At 34.5% G+C, this 27,482-nt stretch overlaps 2 protein-coding genes across 4 annotated transcripts; one reads left to right on the forward strand and one right to left on the reverse strand.

The window, feature by feature from the left end:
- Positions 1-94: 94 nt before the first annotated feature.
- Positions 95-9,933, forward strand: LOC113513508 (G2/mitotic-specific cyclin-B3). 2 transcript variants are annotated; one of them, XM_031907975.2, is made up of 9 exons: positions 95-265; positions 475-769; positions 1,755-2,029; positions 4,114-4,333; positions 5,262-5,516; positions 6,444-6,599; positions 7,143-7,317; positions 7,853-8,060; positions 8,554-9,933. In XM_031907975.2, the coding sequence occupies exons 2-8, from the start codon at positions 485-487 to the stop codon at positions 8,014-8,016; spliced, it is 1,530 nt and encodes a 509-aa protein (XP_031763835.1). In that variant the 5' UTR covers positions 95-265; positions 475-484; the 3' UTR covers positions 8,017-8,060; positions 8,554-9,933. The 2 variants fall into 2 exon arrangements, with proteins under 2 accessions (XP_031763835.1, XP_031763834.1); XM_031907974.2 differs by having other exon boundaries at positions 7,853-9,933.
- A 1,065-nt stretch (positions 9,934-10,998) lies between these two features.
- On the reverse strand, positions 10,999-27,295 carry LOC116412759 (P2R1A-PPP2R2A-interacting phosphatase regulator 1). Of its 2 annotated transcripts, none has more exons than XM_052902617.1 (4): positions 26,921-27,295; positions 21,710-21,806; positions 20,297-20,481; positions 10,999-18,053 (listed from the first exon to the last, which is right to left on the reverse strand). In XM_052902617.1, exons 1-4 carry the CDS (start codon positions 27,025-27,027, stop codon positions 17,732-17,734), a joined length of 711 nt encoding a protein of 236 aa, XP_052758577.1. In that variant the 5' UTR covers positions 27,028-27,295; the 3' UTR covers positions 10,999-17,731. The 2 variants fall into 2 exon arrangements, with proteins under 2 accessions (XP_052758577.1, XP_052758578.1); XM_052902618.1 differs by having other exon boundaries at positions 26,909-27,295.
- Between the last annotated feature and the right edge of the window lie 187 nt (positions 27,296-27,482).

A 27,482-nucleotide genomic window follows, 5' to 3' on the forward strand; every position in this document is an offset into this window, starting at 1 on the left:
GAAAAAATGATAGTTATTTAATATGATTATTCTAGTATAGAACGGAACGTTGGTCAACAAAATCAAAGCTATTCATTGGATGTTGAACTAGCCAATAAAAATTGAAATGAAAGCAAGCCAACGGTTTTTCTTTAGACGTTTGTCCTGTGTTGAATAGAATTATTTTAAATGTTGTGAATATTTCACAATTTTATATCATTTTGGGCTGTGCAACTCATAAAATAGACAAAAATAATCCTAAAACGGCAGCCACCATTAAAGAAATGTGAGTAATATTTTAATACTAGAACTAGTCTGTCGACGCTGTCGAGATATTCGCTTGTTTTGCCTCCATTTTTTGTCGTTATAGGTGACAATTTCAAACTATTCTCTATTGTAGTCTAATTTAATGCTATTAAATATTAGATATATTAGTGTATTGACTACTGTTAATTACCACGTTAATACAATTTATGTTAATATTGTTTGCTACAGTAAATAGACAATGGCGCCAACTCGGTTGGCATCGAAGCCCATCGGCGTCACTGATAACTTCATTAGCCATGGTATTACTACTCGGAGTAAGCAGTTGGCTTCTCTTAAGACACATAAGGATAATTTGAAAATGCCTAATAAAAGGAAAGCTGATAGCCCGCTAAAAGATGTGACTGCTAAAAGAGCGGCATTTGGGGACATCACGAATGCATACAATAAGTCCTGTGGAGCTAATGACAAGGTTATGCCGTTGAAGAAGGTCACAGTGGAAAGCAAAATGCTTCCTGTTGTAAAGGTTAGTAACCTCTTTACCATGTGGATGGTTAACAAGTAGTACACCAGTACACCACACACAGTACAGTGTACACCAGTATATACCTCCTGATATGTATAAAATAATTATCGTATTTGCATTTCTCTTTCTCTCATCTTTTTCTTATTACATACACAAATAATCATCTTTTTGTACGTTACATAGTGAAATAATTTTTTATATCAATATTTTGAGAATTTATATTAAACTCTTATCTTTTTTATTAATCATCATCTCAGCAGTTAACTATCTACTGCTAAATGTAAGCTTCCCCTGTAAACTGCACTTAAGGAACAGTCTTGAAGTAGCTCCATCAACTGTGTCACTGCAATGCATTTGAGATCATTGGTCCATCTAATCAAGTCATCCTATACTGTCAGCCTGTATGAAGTCTTCTTTCAAGAATCTTTCTTTCCCATCAGTTGTATGTTTTTTGACCCTTTTCATTTAAAGGGTTGGATATGGTGTGAATTTACAGGGTACAGAGGAATAACACCTGAGTCTTTAGGAATGGCAGCGCATGGGGAGTATCATGGGTGAAACAGTATATTTTGTTATATTCATGGTACTGCTCATGTCTATAGGCGACAGTTACCACTTTCCATCAGGTGGGCTGTCAGCTTGTTTGCCATTCAAAGTTGTATTAAAAAAAATAACTTCAGTTGGCTTTCATATAAATGCAAATATGATATTTGGAATAAATTTAGAATTAAAATATTGTCTGTCTTCCCTATTTGTTCATCTTAGGAGATATTCACAGTTAAGTGGTAATATTGGTGTTTTAGTTATATGAAAATGAGTTACCAAGATATTTATTTTCATTTTAATACATGTAAAAATAAATAAAATTTATAAATTCCTTTTTTTTTTAATATAATGGAGTTGTCTTGATTTTCCCTATAGTCAAAGTATATTTTAATACAGTAAAATACGATTTAGGTTGCCTTTCATTATATAAAATTTTTAGAGCATCAAACCACAGACTACAATATTGAATGGAAAGACCTCCAAAACCAAGCAACTACAGAGGGTGGCCACTAACGCATTGGAAACTGTACAAAAACATTTCGCCAAAGATCCACCCAAGCCTATTGCAACTAGAGCACAGAATGGCATACTCAAGAATATTGAGAGGAAATCTATTGGTAAAGAAAATCAGAATAGCAGCCAGAACTCTACGAAGTCTGGCCGTAGTGATGTTTCAGGGGAGCCCTCCCTTTATATGACTGCATTGGAGAATATGTTAGTATATTTATTTACTATCTGTATTTTTAAATGGTATAAAATAGTTTTACTATCTATATCCAGATATAAGAAGTATGTGGAGAACACACTGCTGTTTCTCTAATTACTTCTAAACAGAATTTGAAAAAATCTGATTTTTATAATAAATACCAAAAATCTGATTTTTTGATGTATATCCGATATATATCCCAGCTAAGAAAAAGAAGCGAATTTCATTCTGTAAGGGGATTACACGCTTAAAAATGTGAAAGGAATTTGTAAAATAAAATAAGTATTAGTATTTTTTATTACTACATTTATTATTTAAAAAGACTTTTAACAACAAAATAATTACTTAGTATTTATTTGAGAAATATTTTTTTTATGAACAATTAAAAAAAACAAGTACCTATTATTATAATAATATTATTATTTTTATGAAGTTTCCGTTTTGGGAAACAATTTAAATTATTCTGAATTGTAGTTTTTTCCTATGTGTTGCCAGGGTAAACATTAATCTCCAATATTTTTAGTTCAGAAGACAGGAAAATATCAATTGATATTTATCAAGATAAAAATCAATTGATGTATATATATATATATATATATATACACACATCGTGATATATATCTGCTGATGTGTATTAGCGAACCCTGCTTCTAAACCACAAGTTTTTCATATATATTTTACTAGCATTTTCAATCAATTTAAAAAAAAGTGAGTTTCTGAATTTGATTGTTTCTTTTTTATAATGATTATTACCTCACAACTCCATCAGTTCTGAATCAATTTGGGAAATTCTTTTTTTATCTGAAAGCATATAACTTACACTTTGGTTCTACAAAAAGTTTATCAAAATCAGTTCAGTAGTTTAATTTTTAGATCAAAATAACTGGTTTTGTTACAATTTAAATCAGATCTTTTATGGGAACTTTGTATGGTGTACATACATCCTAATAAAACTTTGCTAGTATATAAATTGAATGTATTGAAATAAATTTGATCTATACAAAGCTTAGATGGTTTGGAAGTTCAGTAAATTAGTTATAAATAAAACTGTTACCATTTTTCCTTTGCTTGATGCAACATTATATAAATATTCAGTCAGCTGTTTTGTGAGAACTTGCTGCGAATTGGGGTTAATAATTTTTGCGTATCTTATCTTTCTATATGTAGGTCACGGTCTTAGTTGATTCATTTTGGTGTCCTAAAGTAATTCATATTTGCAATACACTTAGTTTCCCAGAGCGGTAACAAATTACGCAGAAATGCATTTTTAATATTTATTTTATATAACATAATTACATTTTTATTATTATTTCAATATTGCATTGCATATTGGTAAAAACTGTAAAACTCACCAAATATATATATATATATATATATATATATATATATATATATATATATATATATATATATATATATATATATATATATATATATATATATATATATATAAATAAATACTTGACAGTTTTTATGAGTATTTTAAAAGAAAAAAATAATTAAATACACACACACAGGTACACTTTTTGGGAGTAAATTTAATAATTAGATGATACAGAGACAGACATCAGCAACTTGATATATAAATCATTAGAACCCCTTTTATGAGGGTATTTAACCAGTGAAACAATAATTTAACCGAATTTAAAAAAAGAAGGTTCTCAATTCAGTTGTATATCTTTGTTTGTTACCTCTTAACTTTGTCAATTACAAACCTGTTAAAAAATTATATTTTTATCTGGAATTATATGAAATTATTTTTCAAATTGATTGATTTGATAGATTAGTTTTTAAATCAAAATAACTGGTTTTGCCAAAACTAAAGTAATTTTATTTATTTTTGTGTGGAACATATTTTGACAAAACATGGTGCAAAAGCTAACTTTAGAGACTTCCACTAATTTCACATCTGAATGCACTCTGCTAGTATGTAACAAAAAAAAAAAAACAATTTTATATATTTTATACTTAAACTTCATTAAGGAAAAAAGTAATGTCAAAAGTAGGATTCTCTCTTAAATAAATGTTGATGATTTTGATTACACCCTGTATAAGTTCTTAATGAATCAATATAAACTCTCACTACTTTCAGAAGCCCATCAGAAGTTACAAAAGAAGAATACAAGACAATCAGCGACAAGCTAGACAAAGTTAACTTGGATGACTCCAGCAACAAATTGCTGGATGATGAAACTGACATTCCACACAAGCCACCACCTGGTGTAGTAGATTTTGACCTCGAGAACTGGAATGACCCATTCCAAGTGTCTCAATATGCTATGGATATTTTCAATTATTTGAAGAGCAGAGAGGTAAGACTTATCAAATTGATATTTAAATATATTTATAATTCATGTTCAAAATTAAAGGAAAAATGGTTAAAAAAATAACTTTATTGGCATGTTTTTTTTTTCTGTAATGGACATTAAAAGGTGTCCAGGCGCGATCAACTTTGTTCTTTTATATAATTGTTGGGCATTCAATATTATGATCGAAATTTCCACTATTATGCAACTTCTTTGCATAATAGTGGAAATTACGATCGGTTAAATTCCATTATTTTCTCTCCGAAAATCTTAATTGTAATATTAAGTTAACAGTTAAACAGTTTCTTCAGGGTCGGTAACGTGCACGTGACACCCTTAATGTTGCAGGAATCCATAGGCTGCAGTAATCATTTACCATCAGATCGGCTGTATGTTTGTTTGCTACCGTTGTAGTATAAAAAAAAACTGAGAGAAGCTACAAAAATCGTCTGCTTGGGTATTTTTCCCCATTAGTGTTTCTACTGTGAAGCAGTTGTTTGTATGGTCGTGTTTCGGATGTGATCGTGTTGTTGGGATATGGCAATGCAATTACAGGATTCTGAGGCATAACACTTTAGTCCTCAGGAATGTGAATGTATGAAGAGTATTATGGATGACACAGAATACTCTGTTATGTCCATGGTACTGCTCATGTGTATAGGCGATGGTTACCACTTTCCATCAGGTGGGCCGTCAGCTTGTTTGCCATTCTAAGTTGCATAAAAAAAAATAACAATCCACCTGTTCTCAACTGATAATCTGATATGTTATCAGGTCTAAATTACAATTTATTGTAATGGTTGTTAGATTAATGCATACAATTTTCACTTTTGACATTTAATTTTTTTTTATATGTTACAAACAAGAAACCAATATTACCTTTTTATAATTTTTTTTAGATAGATGAATACTTAAGTATATTTTATTACCCTAGCGACTGTTCCTCATCGATGACTACCTCGTGAGAATGGAGGGTATCACGTCGTGGATGCGCGCACTCCTCGTTGACTGGATGGTTGAGGTCCAGGAGAGCTTCGAGCTTAATCATGAGACGTTATACCTGGCGGTGAAGTTAGTGGACCTCTACATGACGAGGTCGTCCAAGACGCATCCCCAACAGAATCGGCTAACGAAGGAAGAGCTGCAGTTACTAGGAGCATCGGCGCTTTTTATCGCTTCTAAGTTTGATGTAAGTAGTTTTAAGATTTATCCTAATTAATATAAGAAGTGGGGTTTAATCGTTTGTTATTAAATAATGCTTTAACACTCTGAATGAATTATACTATACCATACTATGGTATGGTATTAGTCGTTTACCGTCCACTGCTAAACACAGACCTCATCCTTGGACGGTTTTTACCAGTAGTTGCCACGCTTAGCAGGCAGGTTTGCAAGCGCATTTTGGCTTTGGCAAAATAATTTAATAGAGAGTTACCATAATCGCCTCTTACGACACCAACGGGAAAAGAAAAGGTGGCCCAGTCTTCCGGGACCACACGGCTAGTTTGTAGTTCGCGTAATAAGTCGGATAAATTTAATATATTTAGATACTGAAAACATCATAACCTAATTTTTATTGTAAATAATACACCAGGACTGGCCTTTGCGGATTACTAGCAAAACTATGCAAGTTTTTATGAAAAAAAGTAACACTTTTGAAAGTGTTAACGGCGAGACAAATCCCGGATCCTCTTGCCAATGACAGAAAGAAATACGCGATCTGTGATTCGCGTTATTCACTCGAAATCCTATTTTAATACACATTATGATCCATGTCTTGCACTACTTAAAATCCTAATTTAATATATATTCTTTATTGCACTTGTAAATTACATTGTTAATGCATTTATAAATATTGTAAGCAAGGGTGGACTTATCTCTGACAGAGATCTCTTCCAGTCAACCCAATGCAGTTAGAAAACATGTTGTTAGCGGGCAGCTGAAGTGCTACAACTATTACTACACATTATAAATAATAAATTTCAATATTTGGAAACCACAATTCCTTTTATATTATATAACTCCTCTCAACAACGGTCTCCATGTCCCATGAGGTGGACTGTCAGCTTGCTTACCATTCTAAATATTTAAAAAAATATCCTGTCTATATGTTCAGGAGCGCATACCTCCGCTAGTGGACGACTTCCTGTACATCTGCGACGGTGCGTACACACTGAGCCAGCTACTCAAGATGGAGATGAACATCCTGCGGGTGGTGGACTTCGACCTCGGCATCCCACTGTCTTATCGGTTCCTCAGGAGATACGCTAGGGTGAGGCATTCGAAATTTATTTAAATTTATTTAAAAAGTAAAAAAGTTGGAGTTGATAACAACCACTCCAGGAACACTGTTAATAAACCATGTTAAGTATTATATATATTCGAGGTTTTTCCAAGAGACTACAACATGGGATTCTTCAAAAAAGGGTTAGAGATTTCTTTAGTATCGGCAACGCGCGCGTAACACTCCTGGTATTGCAGGCGTTCATAGCTTACGTTAACCGCTTACCATCGGGTGGACTTTATGCATGTGTGCCACCTCAATGTTCATAAAAAAAAAATTGTCAACTAATGACACAGTCATTATGAGAGTTTTCTAAGTAATAAAAATACAAATTTACATCCCCTAGTTTAAGGACAGGGTATCCAAAGCTGTTTTCAATATTTTTTAGTACTGAACAGCTTTGTGAAAAGTTTTAATTCAATATTTCTAGGCGCGCTGATTTAGCTTCTATTGCCTGTCAATCAATTTGTATAAGCTTTATGGAGGATATATTTGTATTAATTAGATATAATCTATATGTCTCCGAAATAGTGTGCCCGTGTGTCGATGCCGACGCTAACACTGGCAAGGTTCGTGCTGGAGCAGTGCCTCCTTGAATACGGCCTTCTGGAAAACTCTGACAGCAAGATGGCCGCCGCCGCACTCTACCTCGCGCTCAGGATGAAGTCCCTCGGACACTGGACACCAACGCTACAGTATTACACAGGTAAAATAATCCAGCTAATTGTTTAGAATTATTTACGCTTCCAGTAGTATATGTATAACTACCAGCATTTGAGAGATATGGCAGTGAATTTATAGGGTACGGAGGAATAACACCTGAGTCCTTAGGAATGGCAACGCATGGGGGTCATCATGGGCGAAACAGTATACTCTGTTATGTCAATTGTACTGCTCATGTCTATAGGCGACAATTACCATTTTACATCAGGTGGGCCGTCAGGTTGTTTGCCATTCTAAATTTCATAAAAAAAAAATGAAAAATTTGCGCCACACGGTTGAATGCAGAGTCTTTTCTTTAATATTAAATACATCTAATACAATAGCTTGTATTTGGTCAAATAGAGTTATCATTCATTCATAATTTACCCGAGTTATTTCAACATTTTGATTAGTTTACTAGTAGTGAATCTACACAGTTTATAGTTTACCTAAATAAAACTGAACTGTCTATTTGTATGCCACTTACAGTACAGTAGATATTTCAATATGTAAATATATTTTTTATTTGTACATTTCAGGTTATTCAGTAAAGGACATCTTGCCATTAGCGAAAGCACAAAACTCTGTTTTACACAAGAAGCCAAAATCAGCTATCAGCACAGTACGGAATAAGTACTCGCACACAATCTTCTTTGAAGTAGCCAAAGTACCTCTAATCGATGACTCTGTTCTGAGCAGCTGAAATAAGCCAAGTGGCACTTTACACACAGTAAAAAGCATATTAAGGTGGGTGCAAATCTTTTGATTGTATATATTTGTATTGTTTTGTTGGTTGCCTATAATGCCTAGTATGCTCACACATGACAACTTTATAAAAACATGTTGAGTTTTGATTATCTTATTTATCCACGTGTTATTGAGGTATACAGTGCAATGTGGGCAGTCAATCGTTAATAGTGCATAAAGAAATAAGTCACAAAATGTATGCCCAAGTCAACCCACCAATAAGCTGCATTTGTTTGCGCAATGCAATTTTTTTTTTTTTGTTAATGTTATTATAATATTTAACTATATACTGTACAGACACATCGGCTCATTTTCATTTTTTGTCAATAAGAAATTAAATATTTACAACTCTAGTGATTCCGTATAATTGTCGGATTTTCTTTTTTTTTTAATTTGGGTTGTGTGTCGCCCTTTCTAATGAAAATTAAGATGGCGAAATATCGTAAGGTGCCACGTTGTAAGCTAGATTGTAAGTTATTGTTTAACGTTACAGTAGACAAACGTGTGGCGGGTCGTATGCGAGCGGCCGTGGACACGGTATCACTGCCGGTAATTTAGTATAATATCTAGGTAGTGACGAATCTAGATCAATTACGGAAACGTAGGATTAGCAATTGTTTAATGTAAAGCAGGAAGGTGGATTATTTCAAATTTCGATTTTGATGAATAATTTTCGATTTATTGCGAATTTTATATACATTTTCTTTTTTTCTTTATACAAAAAAGACTGAGACTGCACACGACAGAAAACTTTGGGTTTTCATATTTGTCGTTACAATTGTGCCATATATTGTATTGCACTATGGCAAATCACTAATCCCACCAAATAGACTAAAGAGCTATAAACTCTTTTCGAATTCAATTAAAGTAAGTGACAAATTCAATTTTGTTTAAATTTCAAAAATCACAGAATCCAAAATCGTACCATGTCATATAGTTCAATAGAATTTGCCAAAAATTATAGCCAATTCACATTCCAATATTGTTTTTTTTTTCCGCCTTGCTTAATATTAATAATATTAGAGTAATTGTCTTCCTATAGGAATGTGTAGGTGTGATATCATTCCACTTCAACGCTATGAAAGTGGAAATGTATGTAATTTTGAGCGTTTTTATTTAAAATCCACAATGTCAAAACTGAAAGCACACTCGTGTATGATTTCAAATAATATCCATACCATTAATATTTAAAAGCAATTCCCATTTTGGTTGGTAACTAAACGCTTGAAATGTAGTCATGAAATTTTACCTATCTACCCTTTTTACTTTGGATTCAATTTACCTTAAAGAATAATCGATTGTATGTATATTTGCTTGTATGTAAAATGTTTTTATATGCGTTATAAATATGTATTCTAATTGAGCGCGCTTTGCTAAAATCTCTTTTAATTTTAATTATTATTATTATTATTAATGGATTTTGTAATGTTTTAATAATTAATTTACATAGTAATTATTGTGAGATTATTTGCATCATTGTCTTGTGTTTTGTAATTTATCACATTTTAAAGAGTACAAAATATTGGAATGTTATTAATAATGTTGTTTCGTTAATGATAAGTTTTAGAATAATTACACTTTTAAAACTGTTTTTCTTGATAGCGTTCTTCGTCTAATTGTACAAGGTAAATGTAACCTCTTGACATGTAAATAAAAGTGATTTTGGTTTGGTAACTTGTACTTTTAATTTTACGAATTTTTGTACATATCGTCCTAGTCGTAGAACACTGACGGATCTGACGAATGTTACATATAAAGATCCGTCAGTATTCTACGACTATGACGGTATACGCATATGTGGCAGGCTCCAATTACAGACTAAAGAGAATTATTCTTAAAAACCTCAAGTTTCTAATAAATCTATTTTAGTCACTGAGGTATTTTTATTTTGATGTGAACGCGTAATATATAAAAAAGTGGAAAACAACACACAGTTAAAAAAGTTTTGCAGGAAGTTTCAGTTTTTATGAGTAAAGTGGTAAACTATGTTACTAGTATACTCGTACCGGGGGCCAAGGGATTGTTAGTGATGCGGACACCAGTCCCATTGCTACCAATATATCCTGTCAGGTCGACCTCCACGTGGTTCCCCCTGGAAACCGTCGTGCTGAATTCCAAGTGTATTTATTACGATGGGCTTACTGACCTGCCTTTTCATCCTCGCCTATCACCCCTCACTGATGCCCCACAAGCGCAGGCGGGTTTACAATTACATTTCAACCGTGAAGTAGTTGTGTTTGCATGGCTTTGTTTCGGTTTGAAGAGTGGGGTATGGAGTGAATTTACAGGGTACAGAGGAATAACACCTGAGTCTTCAGGAATACCAACGCATGGGGGTATCATGGGCGAAACAGTATACTTTGTTATGTCTATAGTACTGCTCATGTCTATAGGCGATGATTACCACTTTCCATCAGGTGGGCCGTCAGTTTGTTTGCCATTCTAAGTTGTATAAATATATATATCAGGGTATATATTTGTAAATCAAGAGAACATCCGTAAATCTAAATAACCACTGGTTTATTATTTGCCACTATCAGTGTCGTGGTCATATAGCTCGAAGAACCAATGACCGATGGAGACGAAAGGTTCTAGAGTGGCGACCCCATACGGGCAAACGCAGTGTAGGATGACCAACTAGATGGGCGAAATAGTATTATACTCTGATATTTCTTTTTACAACACAGGGGGCAAACGAGCATGCATCTCACCTGATGGTAAGTGACTACCCCCGCCCATGGTTACCCACAACACCTACGGCATCGCAGATGTGCTGCCGGCCTTATCTATATTCATAGTACTGCTCATGTCTATATTACACCTAACGGCCCACCGGCCGTCAGCTTGATTACCATTTTAAGTTGCATAAAAAAAAAAAATTCACCGGGTCATTTAGTAAACAATGTAAAAGTGTGTATAGCAAAAAAAAAAAACAACGTAATTTCATATTGTGATTTAATCACTTGAAACAAAATGGTACTTCCAGAAGCCTGGCATCAATCGACTTCAACTATACATAAAAAAATTACAAAATATAATACCTACTTTACACGGTAGGTACTGAGCGTAATGAGAACTTGGATATTAACACTGGACATTAATTTTTGTAGATATTTCTCCATAGATGTGGAATAGGTAACGCAAATGAATCAATATGCGGTATAAATCTTATTACATCGGGCAAACGCAGCGAGTACAATGTAAAATCATCGCTATTATTACAGGTGTAAAGTTCACAGGTATATTCTATGTTACATTGGCTGCGCCGTAATTGTAACTTGGGTATTCCATATAGTTCTATAGACCTCAATAGATGGCGCTAGGTACCACTTGTTTTTCTGCAAACTAGGAACAATACACATTTATAGGTCTTGTAACAGACTACACGATTAATACACCTTGTCAGATCGACCCTAGACGCGGTTCGCTCTAGAAACCGTTTAATTTATGATGAATTCATAGCGATAAAACAACTGGCCCTGTAAACAAATGGCAAGCGAATTCGTCGATGAAGTTGACATCGCTAGCGAGACTGAGATAGAACGATATAGCAACATCGGATGTCTCATTCCAACTCATGGACTCGCTAGCGATGCCGATTTCGTCTATGAATTCGCTTGCCACTTGTCTAGAGTGCCTGATCTGATTTCGTCCTCAACTATCACCCCTCAGTGTCACTGGTATCCTACTAGCGTTAACTAGAAGTACGGGGATGGAAGCCATTTCATTTTTATCCATCAATAAAAGATATATTGTACCAATAAATGTTATGAGTTACCATTCGATAGCATATGCCCTTCGCGTAATACCAATTCAAAAATATCACATATTTTTTTCTATAAACGTAAAACTATTTTCATGTCAACTTTTCAGCGCTAAACCTTTTATTTGGGCCATTTACAGGGTACAGAGGAATAAGATCTGAGTCCTCAGGAATGGCAACGCATGGGGGGTATCATGGGCGAAACAGTATACTCTGTTATGTCCATGGTACTGCTCATGTCTATAGGCGACGGTTACCACTGCATCAGGTGGGCCGTCAGCTTGTTTGCCATTCTAAGTTGCATAAAAAAAAATGCGTATGATGGCTAGTACAACCAGCCTAGTTCCGCACAGAAGCTTCCTGGAACCTTCACAGGTCTCACTGAGCTACCTCACTGTTCCGAAAATATCTGAACGACAGGGGTCACAGCTACATATTAATATAATAATAGCAAATTGACAATTTAGCCAGCGACCAATTAGGCACTTTTTACTTATGGCAAAATCACACAGTGGTACAGTAGCGACATCTATTAAAGTCTAATAAAGTTCTATATTTGAACACATAGTAGATATTTAATTTCTCAAAGTTGCACATAGCATAATATAGGCAAGTTTGAGAAATAATATAGCAAAGTATTAATTTGTTAACAAAAAACATTTTTTTTTCAATACAGACAACCGTTCAACAGAGGCATGAAAATACTCATGCCTGTAATATTGCCTCATAAAATAGTAATAGTAAACACAAATTCCACAATACATTTTGCATTGTATTTGAGGTAATCCAACAAACCGACACATCGGAGCGGTAAAGTTGTGCAACTGAAATATTTATGAGTCCAAATCGAATCCATCACACACGGGTAGCCTATTAGTAGCCTGCAAAACTACATCATTTACTAGTTCTCAATTATGATTGGATAATTCACATAGGGTTATATTATATAATCATATAGGATCATGGCTATTAAATATATTGATAAAAATTTGCCTATTTTACTATTCTTTAAAAGGGGGTTAAAGAGGTTTTTTCAGGATCGGCAACGCACGCGTAATATCTCTGGTATTACAGGTGTTCATAGGCTACGGTAACCGCTTACCATCAGGTGGGCCGTATGCTTGTTTGCCACCTTAAAAGACATTACTTCACAAAATCTGATCTTCATTATATAAAACTCTTAGATAATATATAGTAGCGAGTGTCCGTCGAGAGTCAATTCGCAAAAATAATTCTACCTTTTAATTCTTGTACAAAGTATTTATATCGAACCATATGTAGACTTTCTTTTCCTGTGGGTATCGTATATCGGAAATTATTGGTCGAGGGATGGGCAGCAGCGTCCCTCTAAACATCACTAAAGCCTAATTGCGGTATTGTTTATATGGGTGTGAATGGAATGGTTACCCCGCCTGCGCTATCGGTATACGCTGGCGGGGCACCAGTGAGATATGTTAGATGATGAAAGCAGGTCAGTTAGCCCATTGTGACGAATTCTACTAGAATTAACCAGGTTTCCTGGGAAAACTGCGTGGAGGTCAACCTAAAATTGTATTGCTAGTAACAATCCCTTTCCCCCCGCCTAATTGCGGTTACCAACCCGCCGGCTAATCGTGCCAACTATGGCAGGTCGCACTCGGGGGGAGGCCTATGTTCAACAGTGGATAATTAACGGCTGATATGATGATGATAATGATGATGATGATGATGATGAAGACTTCACTGATTCATCAATGTATAAGTAAATCAGAACGCTTGAAAACTGAATCGAATAATAAAACTATTTTAACAAAAAGAAACGATTATTTTTTGTAAAAAATGGTAGAGAAATTATATTGCAAAATTTTTGCTTGTACAATCTCAGATTTATTTGTCTACTTTATATTATTATTATTATTTGAGCCAATAACTGTGCACTGTTGAACATAAGACTTCCTCATAAGGGGGAGTTTAGCCAGTAGTTGCCACGCTTAGCAAGCGAGTTGGCAACCGCAGTTAGGTGTTTAGAGACGTTTTAAGAGGTACACTGCTGTCCATCCCTCGCTCTCCATTAGTCACCAGTTACAACACCTACAAGAAAGGAAGGGGTGGCCTATTTTATGCCTGGGCACATGCGGCGTATGTAAAAAAATCTTACAGTATATAGTAATTATAATTTGAACGTAACGCTTCTCGTTTGCCGAAAGGGGGAAAGGAATTATTAATAATGGAGACCGAGAATCCCATTGCTAGCAATATACCCAACCAGGTCGACCTCCTCGCTAGTTCTCCCTGGAAACTATCATGGTTAATTCCTGATGAATTCATCATAATGGGCTAACTGGCCTGTTTTCATTCTCATCTATCACCGGTGGTGCTCCGCCAGCGCATCGTAGCGCAGGCGGGGTTACCATACCATTTTCACCCATCAAAAAAAACGCTTCTCGTTATCATAAAAAAAAAAATATGGAAAAAATGATCCTATATAATTTAAAATAACCCCTATTGATACACGAACGAGTCACGGAGACTGTTTATGTTAATTATGCAATAATTAACATTCATCCATACATTTATAATGTTGGTATATTGTACTCTCTAATGTGTACACTACAAGTTTGCATCACGCGTACATTGTATATATTTTTTTTACCTGACACAATTAGTAAATCTTGATATCTTTACCAACATAACTGTGGATGTAGTGAGGAAAAAAGTTTTTGTGTTTGTTACATATTATTGCTTAATATAAGACACGAATCCCCTTATTCGTAAAAACTAAAATCTTTAACCTCTAAATGCCTGAAGTTTCAAATTTGATACCGGGGTTTGCATTGTTTCATTGTTAAATAAATTTAAATATTTTGATTACCGTAATGCCTAAAGTATCAAAAATGATACCAAATGTTTTTTTTTTTTTCAAAATAAATATATAAAAATATCGTTTTAATTTTTTTTTTTTTTTTACTATTTTTCCCCATTAGTAAACACAGTAAAGGGTAAACTTACGTTTTTTTTTTATTTGATTTAAAAAATCAGGCTTTTAAGGGTTAAACCTATTTTAACTATTACACTGTTTTGTTTCACTTTCATTCAAATAGAGAATTTATCACAAAAGAAAGAGACAAAACAGTTCAATAGCTAAAATAGATTTATGAGAGGTTTGATGTTTTATAGAATATGGAGAAGTCTTTTTGATGTTCAATTAAAAAAAAATATACCAAGATTATTTACTAATATGCCAAGTATATATATATATATATATATATATATATATATATATATATATATATATAAACAGATTTATATTTTACAGTAGGTATATCTTTACCACATAGGAGATGCCAGGTACTCATGTACGTAATAAAATACAACTCTATGAGTTCTATTTTGACGGACAAAAAGTACGTAGAAGACCGTCTCTTGTCTTCAGAGGCACTTTTTCATTCTAAAAATCTAAATATATATATTCAATACGTAGATACAAAATGTTTCACCTACTCAATATACAAGTGCAAAAGTGATGCAGAATTACATTCGATTTTCTACTAATTAGACATATCAAATATCTATATATCATATCATTGTAAAAATTTCATTAATATTGCATAATATTCATTTTCAAAATTCATACTGACAAATGTTTTTTCTTACATGACATTACGTAACTGACACATATCGGTTGACCTACGTCAACTTTGCGTGCATGACGTACGGGTAGGATAAAATCTATCCCGCTAGGTGGCGCTGTTTGATATGGAGAATTGTTAAATGGCAACACAAAATGATTCACATTAATCGTTTACCATAAAATACATAAACGACCCGCTACTGGGCACTTGTATTTAGTCAATAATCTTGACGTGTCTTTTTCGAAATTATTAATTCAAAAATCGAATATTAATACAAAATCAATTATCTTTTTCTTGTTTTATTTTTTTTTAAATGATGTGATTTCGATTACCTTTTTCTGCTGTAATATTATTAAAATAAAAAGACATGTCAGTATTGTTTACTAATTATGCCAAATATAAAAAAAAAATGGTTAAAAAAAAATATGAAAATATGGTACACAATATAAGAGCACACAGGACTATGTGTTTAACAGGTCTCCAATGGCATTTCAATTATAACTTTAACGTAAAGCAATTGTTCATTTGAAAACCTCATTTATTATTACTCATGTTAGGCGTACCTAACAAAAATTAACCAGCTCATAAACATATTCAGACACAACTTCTAAAACTTGCTAGGATTCCATCTATATGTGATATAACATATTGCTACAACTCGTCTAAATGTAATAAATGATACATAGGTAATATTGGCACTTCAAAATACCTGCAAAATTACAAGTGAATTACACGAAACCGTTTCAATAATATGACAAGAAATTTTTGTATGTAGCTAGGGTTGCCATTTATAAGCTTTCTCTACTTGGACTAATCCTCATTTGCAGGGTCCAAAGACCAGTCTAGCAGGGCTTTAAAGTTTCAGAAACAATTCCATATTTTCCTAAACCAATTTTGTGTTGACAATGTGAATTAACATTGCCATTAAATATCTGGAATAAGATCTCCAAACGTGACGCATTTTAAATTTCGAATCCTGCTTAATTTTACAGATGACAACTCTTATGTATCCCTTATTTTTATGCTCAAATAATATAAGCAAGAATATAATGAAACACTGTGAAGTTCTGACATGTAATGTTACAGGTAGATTAGAGTAACTCTATACATCTATGCTATGTGACACAATGAACACAATTGAGGATGAATAGACAAGTCTAAGACACCCAGTACACGATCCTTTTACTGTCCATTTCTCCAATCATAAATTGTAATTGATGAAAAACAGCATAACCATTATACAATTATGTACTAATAGATGCTCAATGACTTTCTTTTCATGTTTGGAACAATGTACTTTTAAACAAAAACGACTGGGTGGTGAAAAAAAAAAAATAACGCAAAATCATCGTGCACTGGGCCCTTAACACTGAAATTAAAATCAACAGATTAGATTATTTAACTCTAGAGTACAGAGAACCTCGACGCCTTTGTAACTTAAATTAGAAGGAATACTTTTAAACATGCATTACGAATGGTAATATTAATGTTTAAACAATGGTTAAAGACAAAAATCACTGGATAGTATCAGATGATCACATCATGCATGGAAATCCGCAACTAAATTAGGCTAATATATATCTATAAATTCGCACTAATACGGGCAAGCGGCGAGCAGATACCGGACTTAGAACGTCGAGATACTCAATAAATTCGTAATAAATAATAACGGCGGATGAACAATAATATGAAATGTACGTCTGCGTAAGACATTTTGTTTACCATACGTTCTATATTCATGGCTACATTCTCTTATCACTATAAATATATACATTACTGCGTTCAATACATAGGAACGCGACTAAAATATTTACAATAAAGTTTTGAATGCTTTGGCTATCAACAGGGCGTTCGCATTTCGCTCCATGTGTAATTCCTAGACTACTTCAATATTAGGAACAGATATTGGTGTAAGCTAGTTCAGTGTGTCGGAACAAACACATGCAATTTGAACCCTATATTACAGTGTAAATAGGTCCATTTTTACTTCCTAACGTAGATTTAGCGCCTTCACTGGCTCGTCACTGAACCAATAGCCCAGGAATTTCATTGTACGTACATAGACTTGCATAAAATTGGACATTGCAATACCTGGGACACCGATATTTCTCAATAGTGACGAGACAAAAGTAGTTAATATGTGAATACGGCGCTAGACTCGACTACACATGTTCCACGTTACACAAAAAACGTATCCACCTGTCGGCAAGTGCAAAATTCAATCTTAAATCCATTGCCGTTAGGTAGTGAATTTGAAATTCCTGGACTAAATTGTCCTTACACTTATCCACACACTATTAGCTGGGGTTGGGGGATTTGTGGTTGTCTTGTGATTCATGCGGCGACTCGTTCATGGGTTGGGCTCGGGGCGAGACCGGCCTAAAGGTGCACTCCAGGGAATCAGAGTCAGGGGTGCCGGGCGTTGAGGGAGTCAACCTATCCGACGTGCACATACGTTTGGAAAGCGGCGAATCAGTCTCGTCGCACCGCCGCTTGGCTACGAACATATTCGGTCGACTACTCACTGGGCTGAAGCTCGACGCTCGGATCGCGATGGGCGAAAGGCTGCGCCGTGTTGTGTACTTCCTGGTCGGTGATGGCGATACCACTGGGGAGAATCTGGAATGGATATTAAAAATAATTAATTTATAACACACATGCGTCATTTTTTTTATACAACTTGGAATGGCAAACAAGCTGACGGCCCACCTGATGGAAAGTGGTAACCGTCGCCTATAGACATGAGCAGTACCATGGACATAACAGAGTATACTGTTTCGCCCATGATAGCCCCCATGCGTTGTCATTCCTGAGGACTCAGGTGTTATTCTTGTACCCAGTAACTTCACGCCAGAATATGTATGTTCCTGGCACAGAATAGGGTACCCCTTCCTTTATCGTGGATGTCGTATGATGCGACTAAGGGAACTTAATGGTCGAGAGATGAGCAGTAATGTCCTTTTTAAATTATCACCATTATTATTGTAATATTGTTATTTTAATAAAAAAAAAAAATGATAATAGATTCGATTAGATAGTTATAAAAACTATTGACGATTTGCCATCAGGCTGCCCAGTTTGTACCAATTCCATCTTACTAATATAATAAAATTGTAACTAGACGATCTTTATATATATATATATATATATATATATATATATATATATATATATATATATATATATATATATATATATATATATATATATATATATATATATATATATATAACTTTTATCTGTCTGTCCATCTGTCAGTAAGTTTGTTTCGGCATCACGCAAAAACTACTGCACCGAATTATATGCGGTTTTCACAATTGCGTTCTTGAAGATCTAACCTCAAATCTGATATACGTTTCATTTAGTGAATTTCCTACTTCAGAAATTCACGCATGCGAATTAGCGAACCAAACGTAGCTAGCTAGCGTAGTACATAAAAAAAAACTACAATTATTTACAAATTGCTTTGTAACAGATTTGAACAAATAACATGTTATGTACGAGAGAACATAAAAACTATCGTATGGGGAATAAATCACGCGTCATTATTCTGACATAATGGTACCTAGCTACAAACATAGTTACACTGTAACTTCACAGTGACCCTACAATTTAGATTTTAGGGTTCCGTACCTCAAAAGCAAAACAGAACCTTTATAGGAGTATTCTTTGTTGCTCGTCTATCTATAATAAATAAATAAATAAATATTTGTCTGTCAAGACCCTTTTCTCAGGATCGCGTGAAGATGCTAGAATTAATATTAAATCCTCAAGGCTGTAATCTCTTAAAACTCGTGTAAAAGTTAATCTTTTAAATCGAATCGTAAATTTGTAACAATAATATTCTTTTGCAAATGGTTTTTAATTATAATTTGCATGGAACCCTCAGTGTACGAGTCCGACTCGCACTTGACCGGTTTTTAAAGATATGCATGTTGAGTCATGGATCCTGGAGCGCGTAGTCTCGTAAGGTGTCAAAATGTCAATGAGTCAAATTTAGTGATAGTTTATTTAAATATGCACTAGTTTTTCCCCGTGACCTCGTCCGCGTGGTCGCAGTATTTTTACTAACCGGAATAAAAAATAGCTCCTCGATCCCATGTAGTATAATGTATACCAAATTTCAAATGTCTTAACACTATTTTTTTTTATGCAACTTAGAATGAAAAACAAGCTGACCTGATGGAAAGTGGTAACCGTCGCCTATAGACATGTGCAGTACCATGGACACAACAGAGTATACTGTTTCGCCCATTTCTGCCATATCCCACCCTTCAAACCGAAACACAGCCATGCAAACATAACTGCGTTACGGTTGAAACACGAATGGGACAGAGGTGCCCAAGCAAACGACTTTTGTACAAAGTCTGGTTAAAAGTAATAAACAAATGAACAAATTAACATTTATAATATTAGGAGGAGAAGGGATTGGTAATAATGGGGATTAGTAGCCCCATAATTGCCAATTAATTCTCCCCCATGCTAGCAATACACTCTGTCTGGTGGACCTCCTAGCGGTTCGACCTGGAAACTATCGTGTTAAATTCCAAATGAATTCGTCACGATGGGCTAACTGACCTGCCTTTTCATTCTCACCTATCATCCCTCAAGATGGCGAGGCACCAGTAAGAGATGATAGATGAGAATGTAAAGGCAAGTCAGTTAGCCCATCGTGATAGAACCGCAGGGACGTCGTGCTGACAGGGTATATTGGTAGCAATGGGACAGTAGTCCGCAATACTAACAAATCCCCCCCCCCCCCCGTAGGCAACGGTTACGTTAGGTAGTTAGGTAGACCGCCAGCCTGTTTGCCATTCTAAGCGTCATAAAATAAAAGCTTGTAATAAAAACTACTGGATTACCTGTGCAACCTAGTGGGCGAGTTGGCCAGCCCGGAGACGAGGGTGAGGTCCTCGCAGGACTGGCCCATCTGCATGGCGGAGTGCACCTCCCGCTCGTGCGCCACCTCCCGCGTGTTGCTCACGTCCGCGCACTCCTCGGCGCGTAGCTGGTTCACGCGCGGCGTCAGCCGGGGACCCCACGAGTTCTGATAACAACATAATTAGAATATTAAAAAAAGTGTGTTATTAGAAAAAAATCATATCGGCCATTAACTGTTCACTATTAACAGTGATATAGACCTTCCACTTGGGGGTTTTTCCGGTAGTTGCCAAACTTGGCAAGCGGGTTGGCAACCGCAGTTAAGCTTTAGTGATGTTTTAAGGGAGGCGCTGTTGCCCTTCTTAAAGCATCACCAATAAACTCCCTTAGTCGCCTCTTACGGCATCCATGGAAAAGGAAGGGGTTAGGCCATTCTATGCCGGGACTACACGGCTCAAAAAAAAATAAACACTAATAGCGAAGTCAGATCTATTAGACTCTGGGGTTCCTTTTTTGAAGAATCCCAAGATTTACCTACTGTAAGAAACCATAGTAGGTTTCTTCAGACTCAGCGGGTTTACCATGAAATGAAATTTCGAAATTTCGGACTCTATTTCGTGTTTTTGTTTATACCAAAATCAGACCAATAAATAGAGTTTAACAATTCGTTTATCATACATCCTATCATAAAAGTCCAAAGGAACAATATTTTAACATTTTTAATATTTCCAAACGACATGTATTATGTAATTTTAACATCAAATTTGTGTTTCGTTTAGCTTCGAAATTTCGGAAAACATTTCATGGTAGGCCCTCAGAACTTGATACATCGACATACTTAGGAATCGGTTCCATTACCTTTTACACTGCACCGACAGGAATTATACAGGTATCTTCAAATAAGTACCTATATATAATATCCATATAATGCAGGTATGTATGTATATAGTGCAGAGGTAGGTAGGTCCAAAGAATAGAAGAGGCAAAATGCTGGGCCACCTTATACGACATGACGATTTTTTTAAGAACATAGTAGAAGGAAAGATAGACGGCAAAAGAGGAAGAGGAAGACCGAGGAATAACTACATGGGACAGATAAAGGAAACACTAGGCGTCATGTCGTATAGGGAGATAAAGGATATGGCCTGGGATAGAGCTGGCTGGAGGAAGATGCATGAATTAGTTGCACCGACAAGAGGAAACTGTTAAATGAAAAGAAAGAGATAATGCAGGTATAGTATCAATACACGGGGGCCCGGCAAGGTACACGTGTTAAGGCGTAACAAGAAAAACAATAAACAATTAGGCATAATTAATAAACGTCTTTAAATGTGTGACGTTTGTCTTTTGCCACTATTATTGTACATTAAAAAAAAATACAATAGAGTACTAACAGTGACGGTGACGGGCGCTACCAGGGGACTGAAGCTGCCGCTGTGGCGGCGCGTTCTCGACACGTTGTTGTTACTGAACATGCTGAAGAACGTGTTCCTGGAACAAACGGAACAACTGTTCAAGTAAAGTGAAAAACAAAACATTTTTTTTGTATGCAACTTAGAATGGTAAACAAGCTGACGGCCCGCCTGATGGAAAGTGGTAACCGTCGCCTATAGACATGAGCAGTATCATGGACATAACAGAGTATACTGTTTCGCCCATAATAATCCCCATGCGTTGTCATTCCTGAGGACTCAAGTGTTATTCCTCTGTACCTTGTAAATTCACTGCCATATCCAACCTTTCAAACCGAAACACAGCCATGCAAACACAACTGTTTCACGGTAGAAACACGAATGAGACAGAGGTACCCAAGCAAACGACTTTTGTACAAAGTCTCCCACTGGTTAATTTAATTCTTAATGAATTAATTCTTTACGATAAGCCCACTGATCTGCCTTTATCCTCACCTATAATCTATCACCTATACCGATAGCGTAGGCTAGTGTACTTACTAAAATTTGCATGCTCAAAATATGGCGGATCATACCTGAACATTACAAAATAAATCGTAACATCTTATTATGTAATTAAATTTCTGGCTAATAAATTATTATTATTCTAAAATTAGCACACACATATTTTTTAAGATGTAGACAAAGATAAGCTACTTTTTTCGCAGTTAATCAACATATAATGGTCACACAGACGGAGCCGCGGGTAAAAACTAGTGAATGCAATCATGACACGAAATCCGAGACACACGTGCACAATTGGCATTAACAGCACAAGAAATCTAATCCCATTCAATGGCTGCTTATTACCGACATGTTTACAGAAAGCATGATAACATAACTCTGTATTGAATTACATCCTTCTAGCAGTCGCGTATTCAATTATGATCTAGATACCTACCTCGTTGAAAACAATAGCCTATAAATTATTATTTAAAAGTATATTCTATCCTAAAGGCAGAAAATTAATAATTCAATAGCATTTGAAATCACAGTAAACAATTTTAATTTTTTAATAATAATATTAATGTCAAATATTTATATTATAATTTACAGTTTCTACTTGGAAGGCCTCATTAAAAAAAGACACGGTGCACCTCGCATGCATTCTGTATTTATTAACCGACTTCAAAAAAGAAGGCTCTCAATACCTATCACATTTTTGTTATTTTTATTACCTTATGACTCATTTAGAAACCGATTAGGAAAATTATTTTTTTATGTGAAGGGATATATTTATAAATAAATATAACTGGCTTTGCCAGGACTGAAGTCTTTTTTTATGGGACACAATCATAATTTAATATCATATTTAAGAATCAAGACAGATTCTTGATAAGTTCTATAATAATGCAGTACTTGATACTAGAGGGAGACTTTGTACAAAAGTCGATTGCTTGGGTACCTCTGTCCCATTCGTGTTTCAACTGTGAAGCAGTTGTGTTTGCATGGCTATGTTTCAGTTTGAAAGGTGGGATAATAGTGTGAATTTACTGGGTACAGAGGAATAACACCTGAATCCTCAGGAATGGCAATGCATGGGGGGTATCATGGGCGAAACAGTATACTCTCTCATGTTCATGGTACTGCTCATGTTTATGGGAGACGGTTACCACATTACATCAGGTGGGCCGTCAGCTTGTTTGCCATTCTAAGTTGTATAAAAAAAAATACATAAATTCTATTAACTACACCATGTAATGGTAACATTTCTACTGTCATTGTAGAACTGTAGTGCCAGATAGCATTATAAAATTGAAATTATGCGTAACAGAAGAATGAAGAGCAGAATTCCAACTTTAATAAAAATATTTATTTAAAATTATGTTCAGCAAAAAAACCGACCACAATTGTAATAAACCAGTTATTTGGGAAACTTAGAGTGGCAGACTAGCTTACGGCCCACCTGATGGAAAGTGGTAACCGTCGTCTATAGACACGTGCACTACCATGGACGTAACAGAGTATACTGTTTCGCCCATGGTACCCCCCATGCGTTGCCATTCCTGAGGACTCAGATGTTATGCCTCTGTACCCTGTAAATTCACGCCATATCCCACCCTTCAAACCGAAACACAGCCATGCAAACACAACTGCTTCACAGTAGAAACACAAATGGGACAGAGGTGCCCAAGCAATCGACTTTTGTACAAAGTCTCCCTCTGGTACAAAGTCTGATTGCTATATCCACCCTTCAAACTGAAACATAGTCATGCAAAAATAATTGCTTCATGACAGAAATATGAATGGGACAGATCTAAGCAGACAATCTTTGTACAAAATCTCCCTATTCATCTACAAAATACGTGAAAATTATCTGGTATATCCTTTCAGATAAAAAAATTCATATCTGCTAATAACTGACAGAGCTATGAGATAATAAACATAAAAATACCATCTTTTTTATACCACAAAGGTGGCAAACAAGCATACAGTCCATCTGATGGTAAACAGTCACTGTAGCCTGATGCCTGCAAAACTATTATATATATTTTTTTCTGTCATTTATGTTATCTCGCTTTTTTTGTGTATGTATGTTGTAATTTGTGTGCTGTAAGTAATGCAAATAAATTATCTATCTATCTATTATAGATCAAAAGAGGAACAGCAGTAATTAATCATGCCTCTTTACTGTGACCATTGTATTACACATAATGACATATTTTATTACCATATTTGATATTTTACCATATATAATAATAGTTTTTCCATAAAAAGTTATAAAAGTGAGGGTAGTTCTAAATAAATAAAAAGCCGGTCAAGTGCGAGTTAGACTCGCGCAACGAGGGTTCCATACAAAATCATCAAGTTAAATTTTTTTTGTAAAGTAGAAATTTACGGTTTTCTGATTTTTTTTTCTTTTACTTGTGCTACATGATATTACTTCTTGCCAAATTTCATGATTCTAGGTCAACGGGAAGTACCCTATAGGTTTTGATTCTCTTTGAGAATGTCGAAATATGCCATATAAATGGAACATAAAGGGCTGTATCTTTTGATTGCGTCGATTTAGAAACTTGATTTTTTCACTGCTTTAAGAGATTACAGATCTGAGTATATGATATTAATTTCAACTTAATACCTACGTTTTAAAAAAAAATAGGTCTTGACCTATCCTATTCGTGTTTCTACCATGAAGCAGTTGTGTTTGCATGGCTGTGTTTTGGTTTGAAGGGTGGGATATAGCAGTGAATTTACAGGGTATAGAGGAATAACATGAGTCCTCAAGAATGTCAACGCATAGGTGTTATCATGGGTGAAACAATATACTCTGTTATGTCCATAGTACTATTCATGTCTATAGACAGTTACCACTTTCCATCAGATGGGCGTCAACTTGTTTTCCATTCTAAGATGCATAAAAAAAAAACTTCATTTGCATACACCTAACAAAATATTATTTGTATCATATCATTAGGCCGTAAATACTGTGTAACCAAATGGAGAGCATTATCATCACCTCCTATTTATCATGTGACATGCCTTTGATAATAGTTGGTACCTAAAATAAATGTTTATTTTTAAATACATTTCAGTATCTATGACATCCTTACTAGTAACTAATGTGAAAGGAAGTTTACTTGTTAGCTTCTACTGTCTTAACTGATCACAATGATGAAATTGATGACTGATGAAATTTGGTATATGCATACTATCATCATCATCACCTTATCCTAATTCTTATATAGGCTCGGTGTAATATGCATGCTATATGAGACGAGAATTAGATTTACATAAATATTATATACCTAAATAAACAAACTGACTTAAATTCTTTTTTATATGATTAATATGATATATTAAATTGTTGTTCATTTATTTAATGTAAATCTAAATTATTACAAGACAAATCTATTTAAAAAGGGGCAACTATATGTAAAATAATTAAATATAACCTGACATCTAAATTGATGTTAATGCATGTATATTAGCTACCTATCAATATAATTTTGCTACATCCAAAAAGAAATTTGTGTACTTAATATTCATAAGAATATTGTAATAACTCAATATTATGTACATGAATACAATATAATAATAAATAAATAAATAAAACAGGAAAACAGGAATGGTAGCCTATAGCTACTTTTTATCCTAGTCAGTAAAAACATCCTAATTAAATGGACAAAGTCATAGGTAAAATGTAGCATTATGTAATTATTATTTATGTATGTAAAAACCAGGTAACTTATTAAGTAAATAGAAAAAACTGAGTGCCAAAGACCTATACTTCTTTTTGCATCACTCAATATATGTGTTTATATATTAATACATATATATTTATTTATTCTTTACTGCACAATAAAATTTTTACAAGTCTATCCTGGTAAAAAATAACTAAAATATAACTACATTTAAAATGTATTATATTTCAATACAATCTGTAATCTTCTGCTTTATCCATATAAATTATTATAAGGATAACAAGTGTTCTATAGATTCATCCAGAATAAGGCCCATCTCTGTATAAAAATTTATTAAAATTATTCAATACTTTAAGCATGATTGAGTAGCAAAAATACATACACACATTGTATGTATGTGTTTGGTTTAATAAGGTATTGACCTTTACAAAGTCTCACATTTATGTATTATTTACGTAGTATAAGAAAATATTCAATATTGATACATATGTATAAACACAGGCACCCTGCACCTAATTACACTTATAATAATAATAATTTCAACACATTTTGTTTTACTGCATATTTAAAACAAAAAAAAAATTATTCACCTATTGCAACTCCATTTCTTCTGGAATGCTGGAATTAGTGATGTTATTAATATTTATGAATGAAGTAAATAGCTTATGACTGTATAATACACTATAGCTAACTGCTTTGTGAACTAAGAAGGCTCCTATGTATAATAAAATTAGCCACCTACTTGTCACCTAAAAAGGCTACCACAGCCTACAGCAGTCGCATGTTTATCAATACACCACGAATCAACGCCGCCGCACGGCTGCATCGTTCAAAACAATGTCAATGAAACAAGATATGTAACACTTTTGATTTTAATAGTGTAAACAACAAGCGATCAAATAACTAAATAGAGGCATGGCACCCACAGGGCGATCGTTTAAAATAGGTATGTAACATAGCAACAACTACACCGCAGGCTCGGAGGCGTGCGAATTACCTTATACTTTACCTGGGCGCTATGTTGGTCGTAGGCGAAATAGCCGCCGTAGAGGCCGCCTCATTGATTAGAGGTGCGCTGCTGCACCTTTTCAATATGTTAGGAGCATCCACATCCATTATCTACAGCCACACCATTCGATCACTGACGTACTATGTAGTTATACACATCGGGACTGCCGACACTATTAGCTCTACAGTTTATATAACACTGTAAGTGCACTTAGAAACAATCTAATTTAACAAGAAATCTACCATTACGACTACATAGAAATTACTCATTACGCGTAAATGAAAGGATAACGAAATAAAATTAAAATACGCTACTCAGAAAGCTAAAAAGTGGCTCGAAGCTGACCTGTCAAATCGCCGCAATATGGTAACGTTCAAACAATATAAATTCTATATACGATTTTAGTTTTTTTTTTTTTTATTTGGGAAATCTCCTAAAAGTTTAATAAAATGCCTATAAATAAATTCATTTTAAATTGCAAAACAAAGGGATATGAATTTCTATTAAGAAATGGGAATTATGGGTATATGATATAATTTTTTCGTATTTTCATAACGGAGTC

This window comes from Galleria mellonella, unplaced genomic scaffold (genome assembly GCF_026898425.1).
Source record: "Galleria mellonella isolate WM207_F2 unplaced genomic scaffold, CSIRO_AGI_GalMel_v1 utg93, whole genome shotgun sequence".
Classification (NCBI taxonomy): domain Eukaryota; kingdom Metazoa; phylum Arthropoda; class Insecta; order Lepidoptera; family Pyralidae; genus Galleria; species Galleria mellonella.

What these genes read in the sequence shown, in the direction of transcription:
- LOC116412759 (XM_052902617.1), bottom strand. Translation starts at nt 27,027, where the DNA reads ATGGATGTGGATGCTCCTAACATATTGAAAAGGTGCAGCAGCGCACCT. An exon ending in ACGACCAACATAGCGCCCAG is followed by an intron (nt 21,807 to 26,920) that starts GTAAAGTATAAG and finishes CGTTTGTTCCAG; the next exon opens with GAACACGTTCTTCAGCATGT. An exon ending in TCGCCCACTAGGTTGCACAG is followed by an intron (nt 18,054 to 20,296) that starts GTAATCCAGTAG and finishes TATCCATTCCAG; the next exon opens with ATTCTCCCCAGTGGTATCGC.
- LOC113513508 (XM_031907974.2), top strand. Translation starts at nt 485, where the DNA reads ATGGCGCCAACTCGGTTGGCATCGAAGCCCATCGGCGTCACTGATAAC. An exon ending in TTATCGCTTCTAAGTTTGAT is followed by an intron (nt 5,517 to 6,443) that starts GTAAGTAGTTTT and finishes CTATATGTTCAG; the next exon opens with GAGCGCATACCTCCGCTAGT. An exon ending in TCCTCAGGAGATACGCTAGG is followed by an intron (nt 6,600 to 7,142) that starts GTGAGGCATTCG and finishes TCTCCGAAATAG; the next exon opens with TGTGCCCGTGTGTCGATGCC.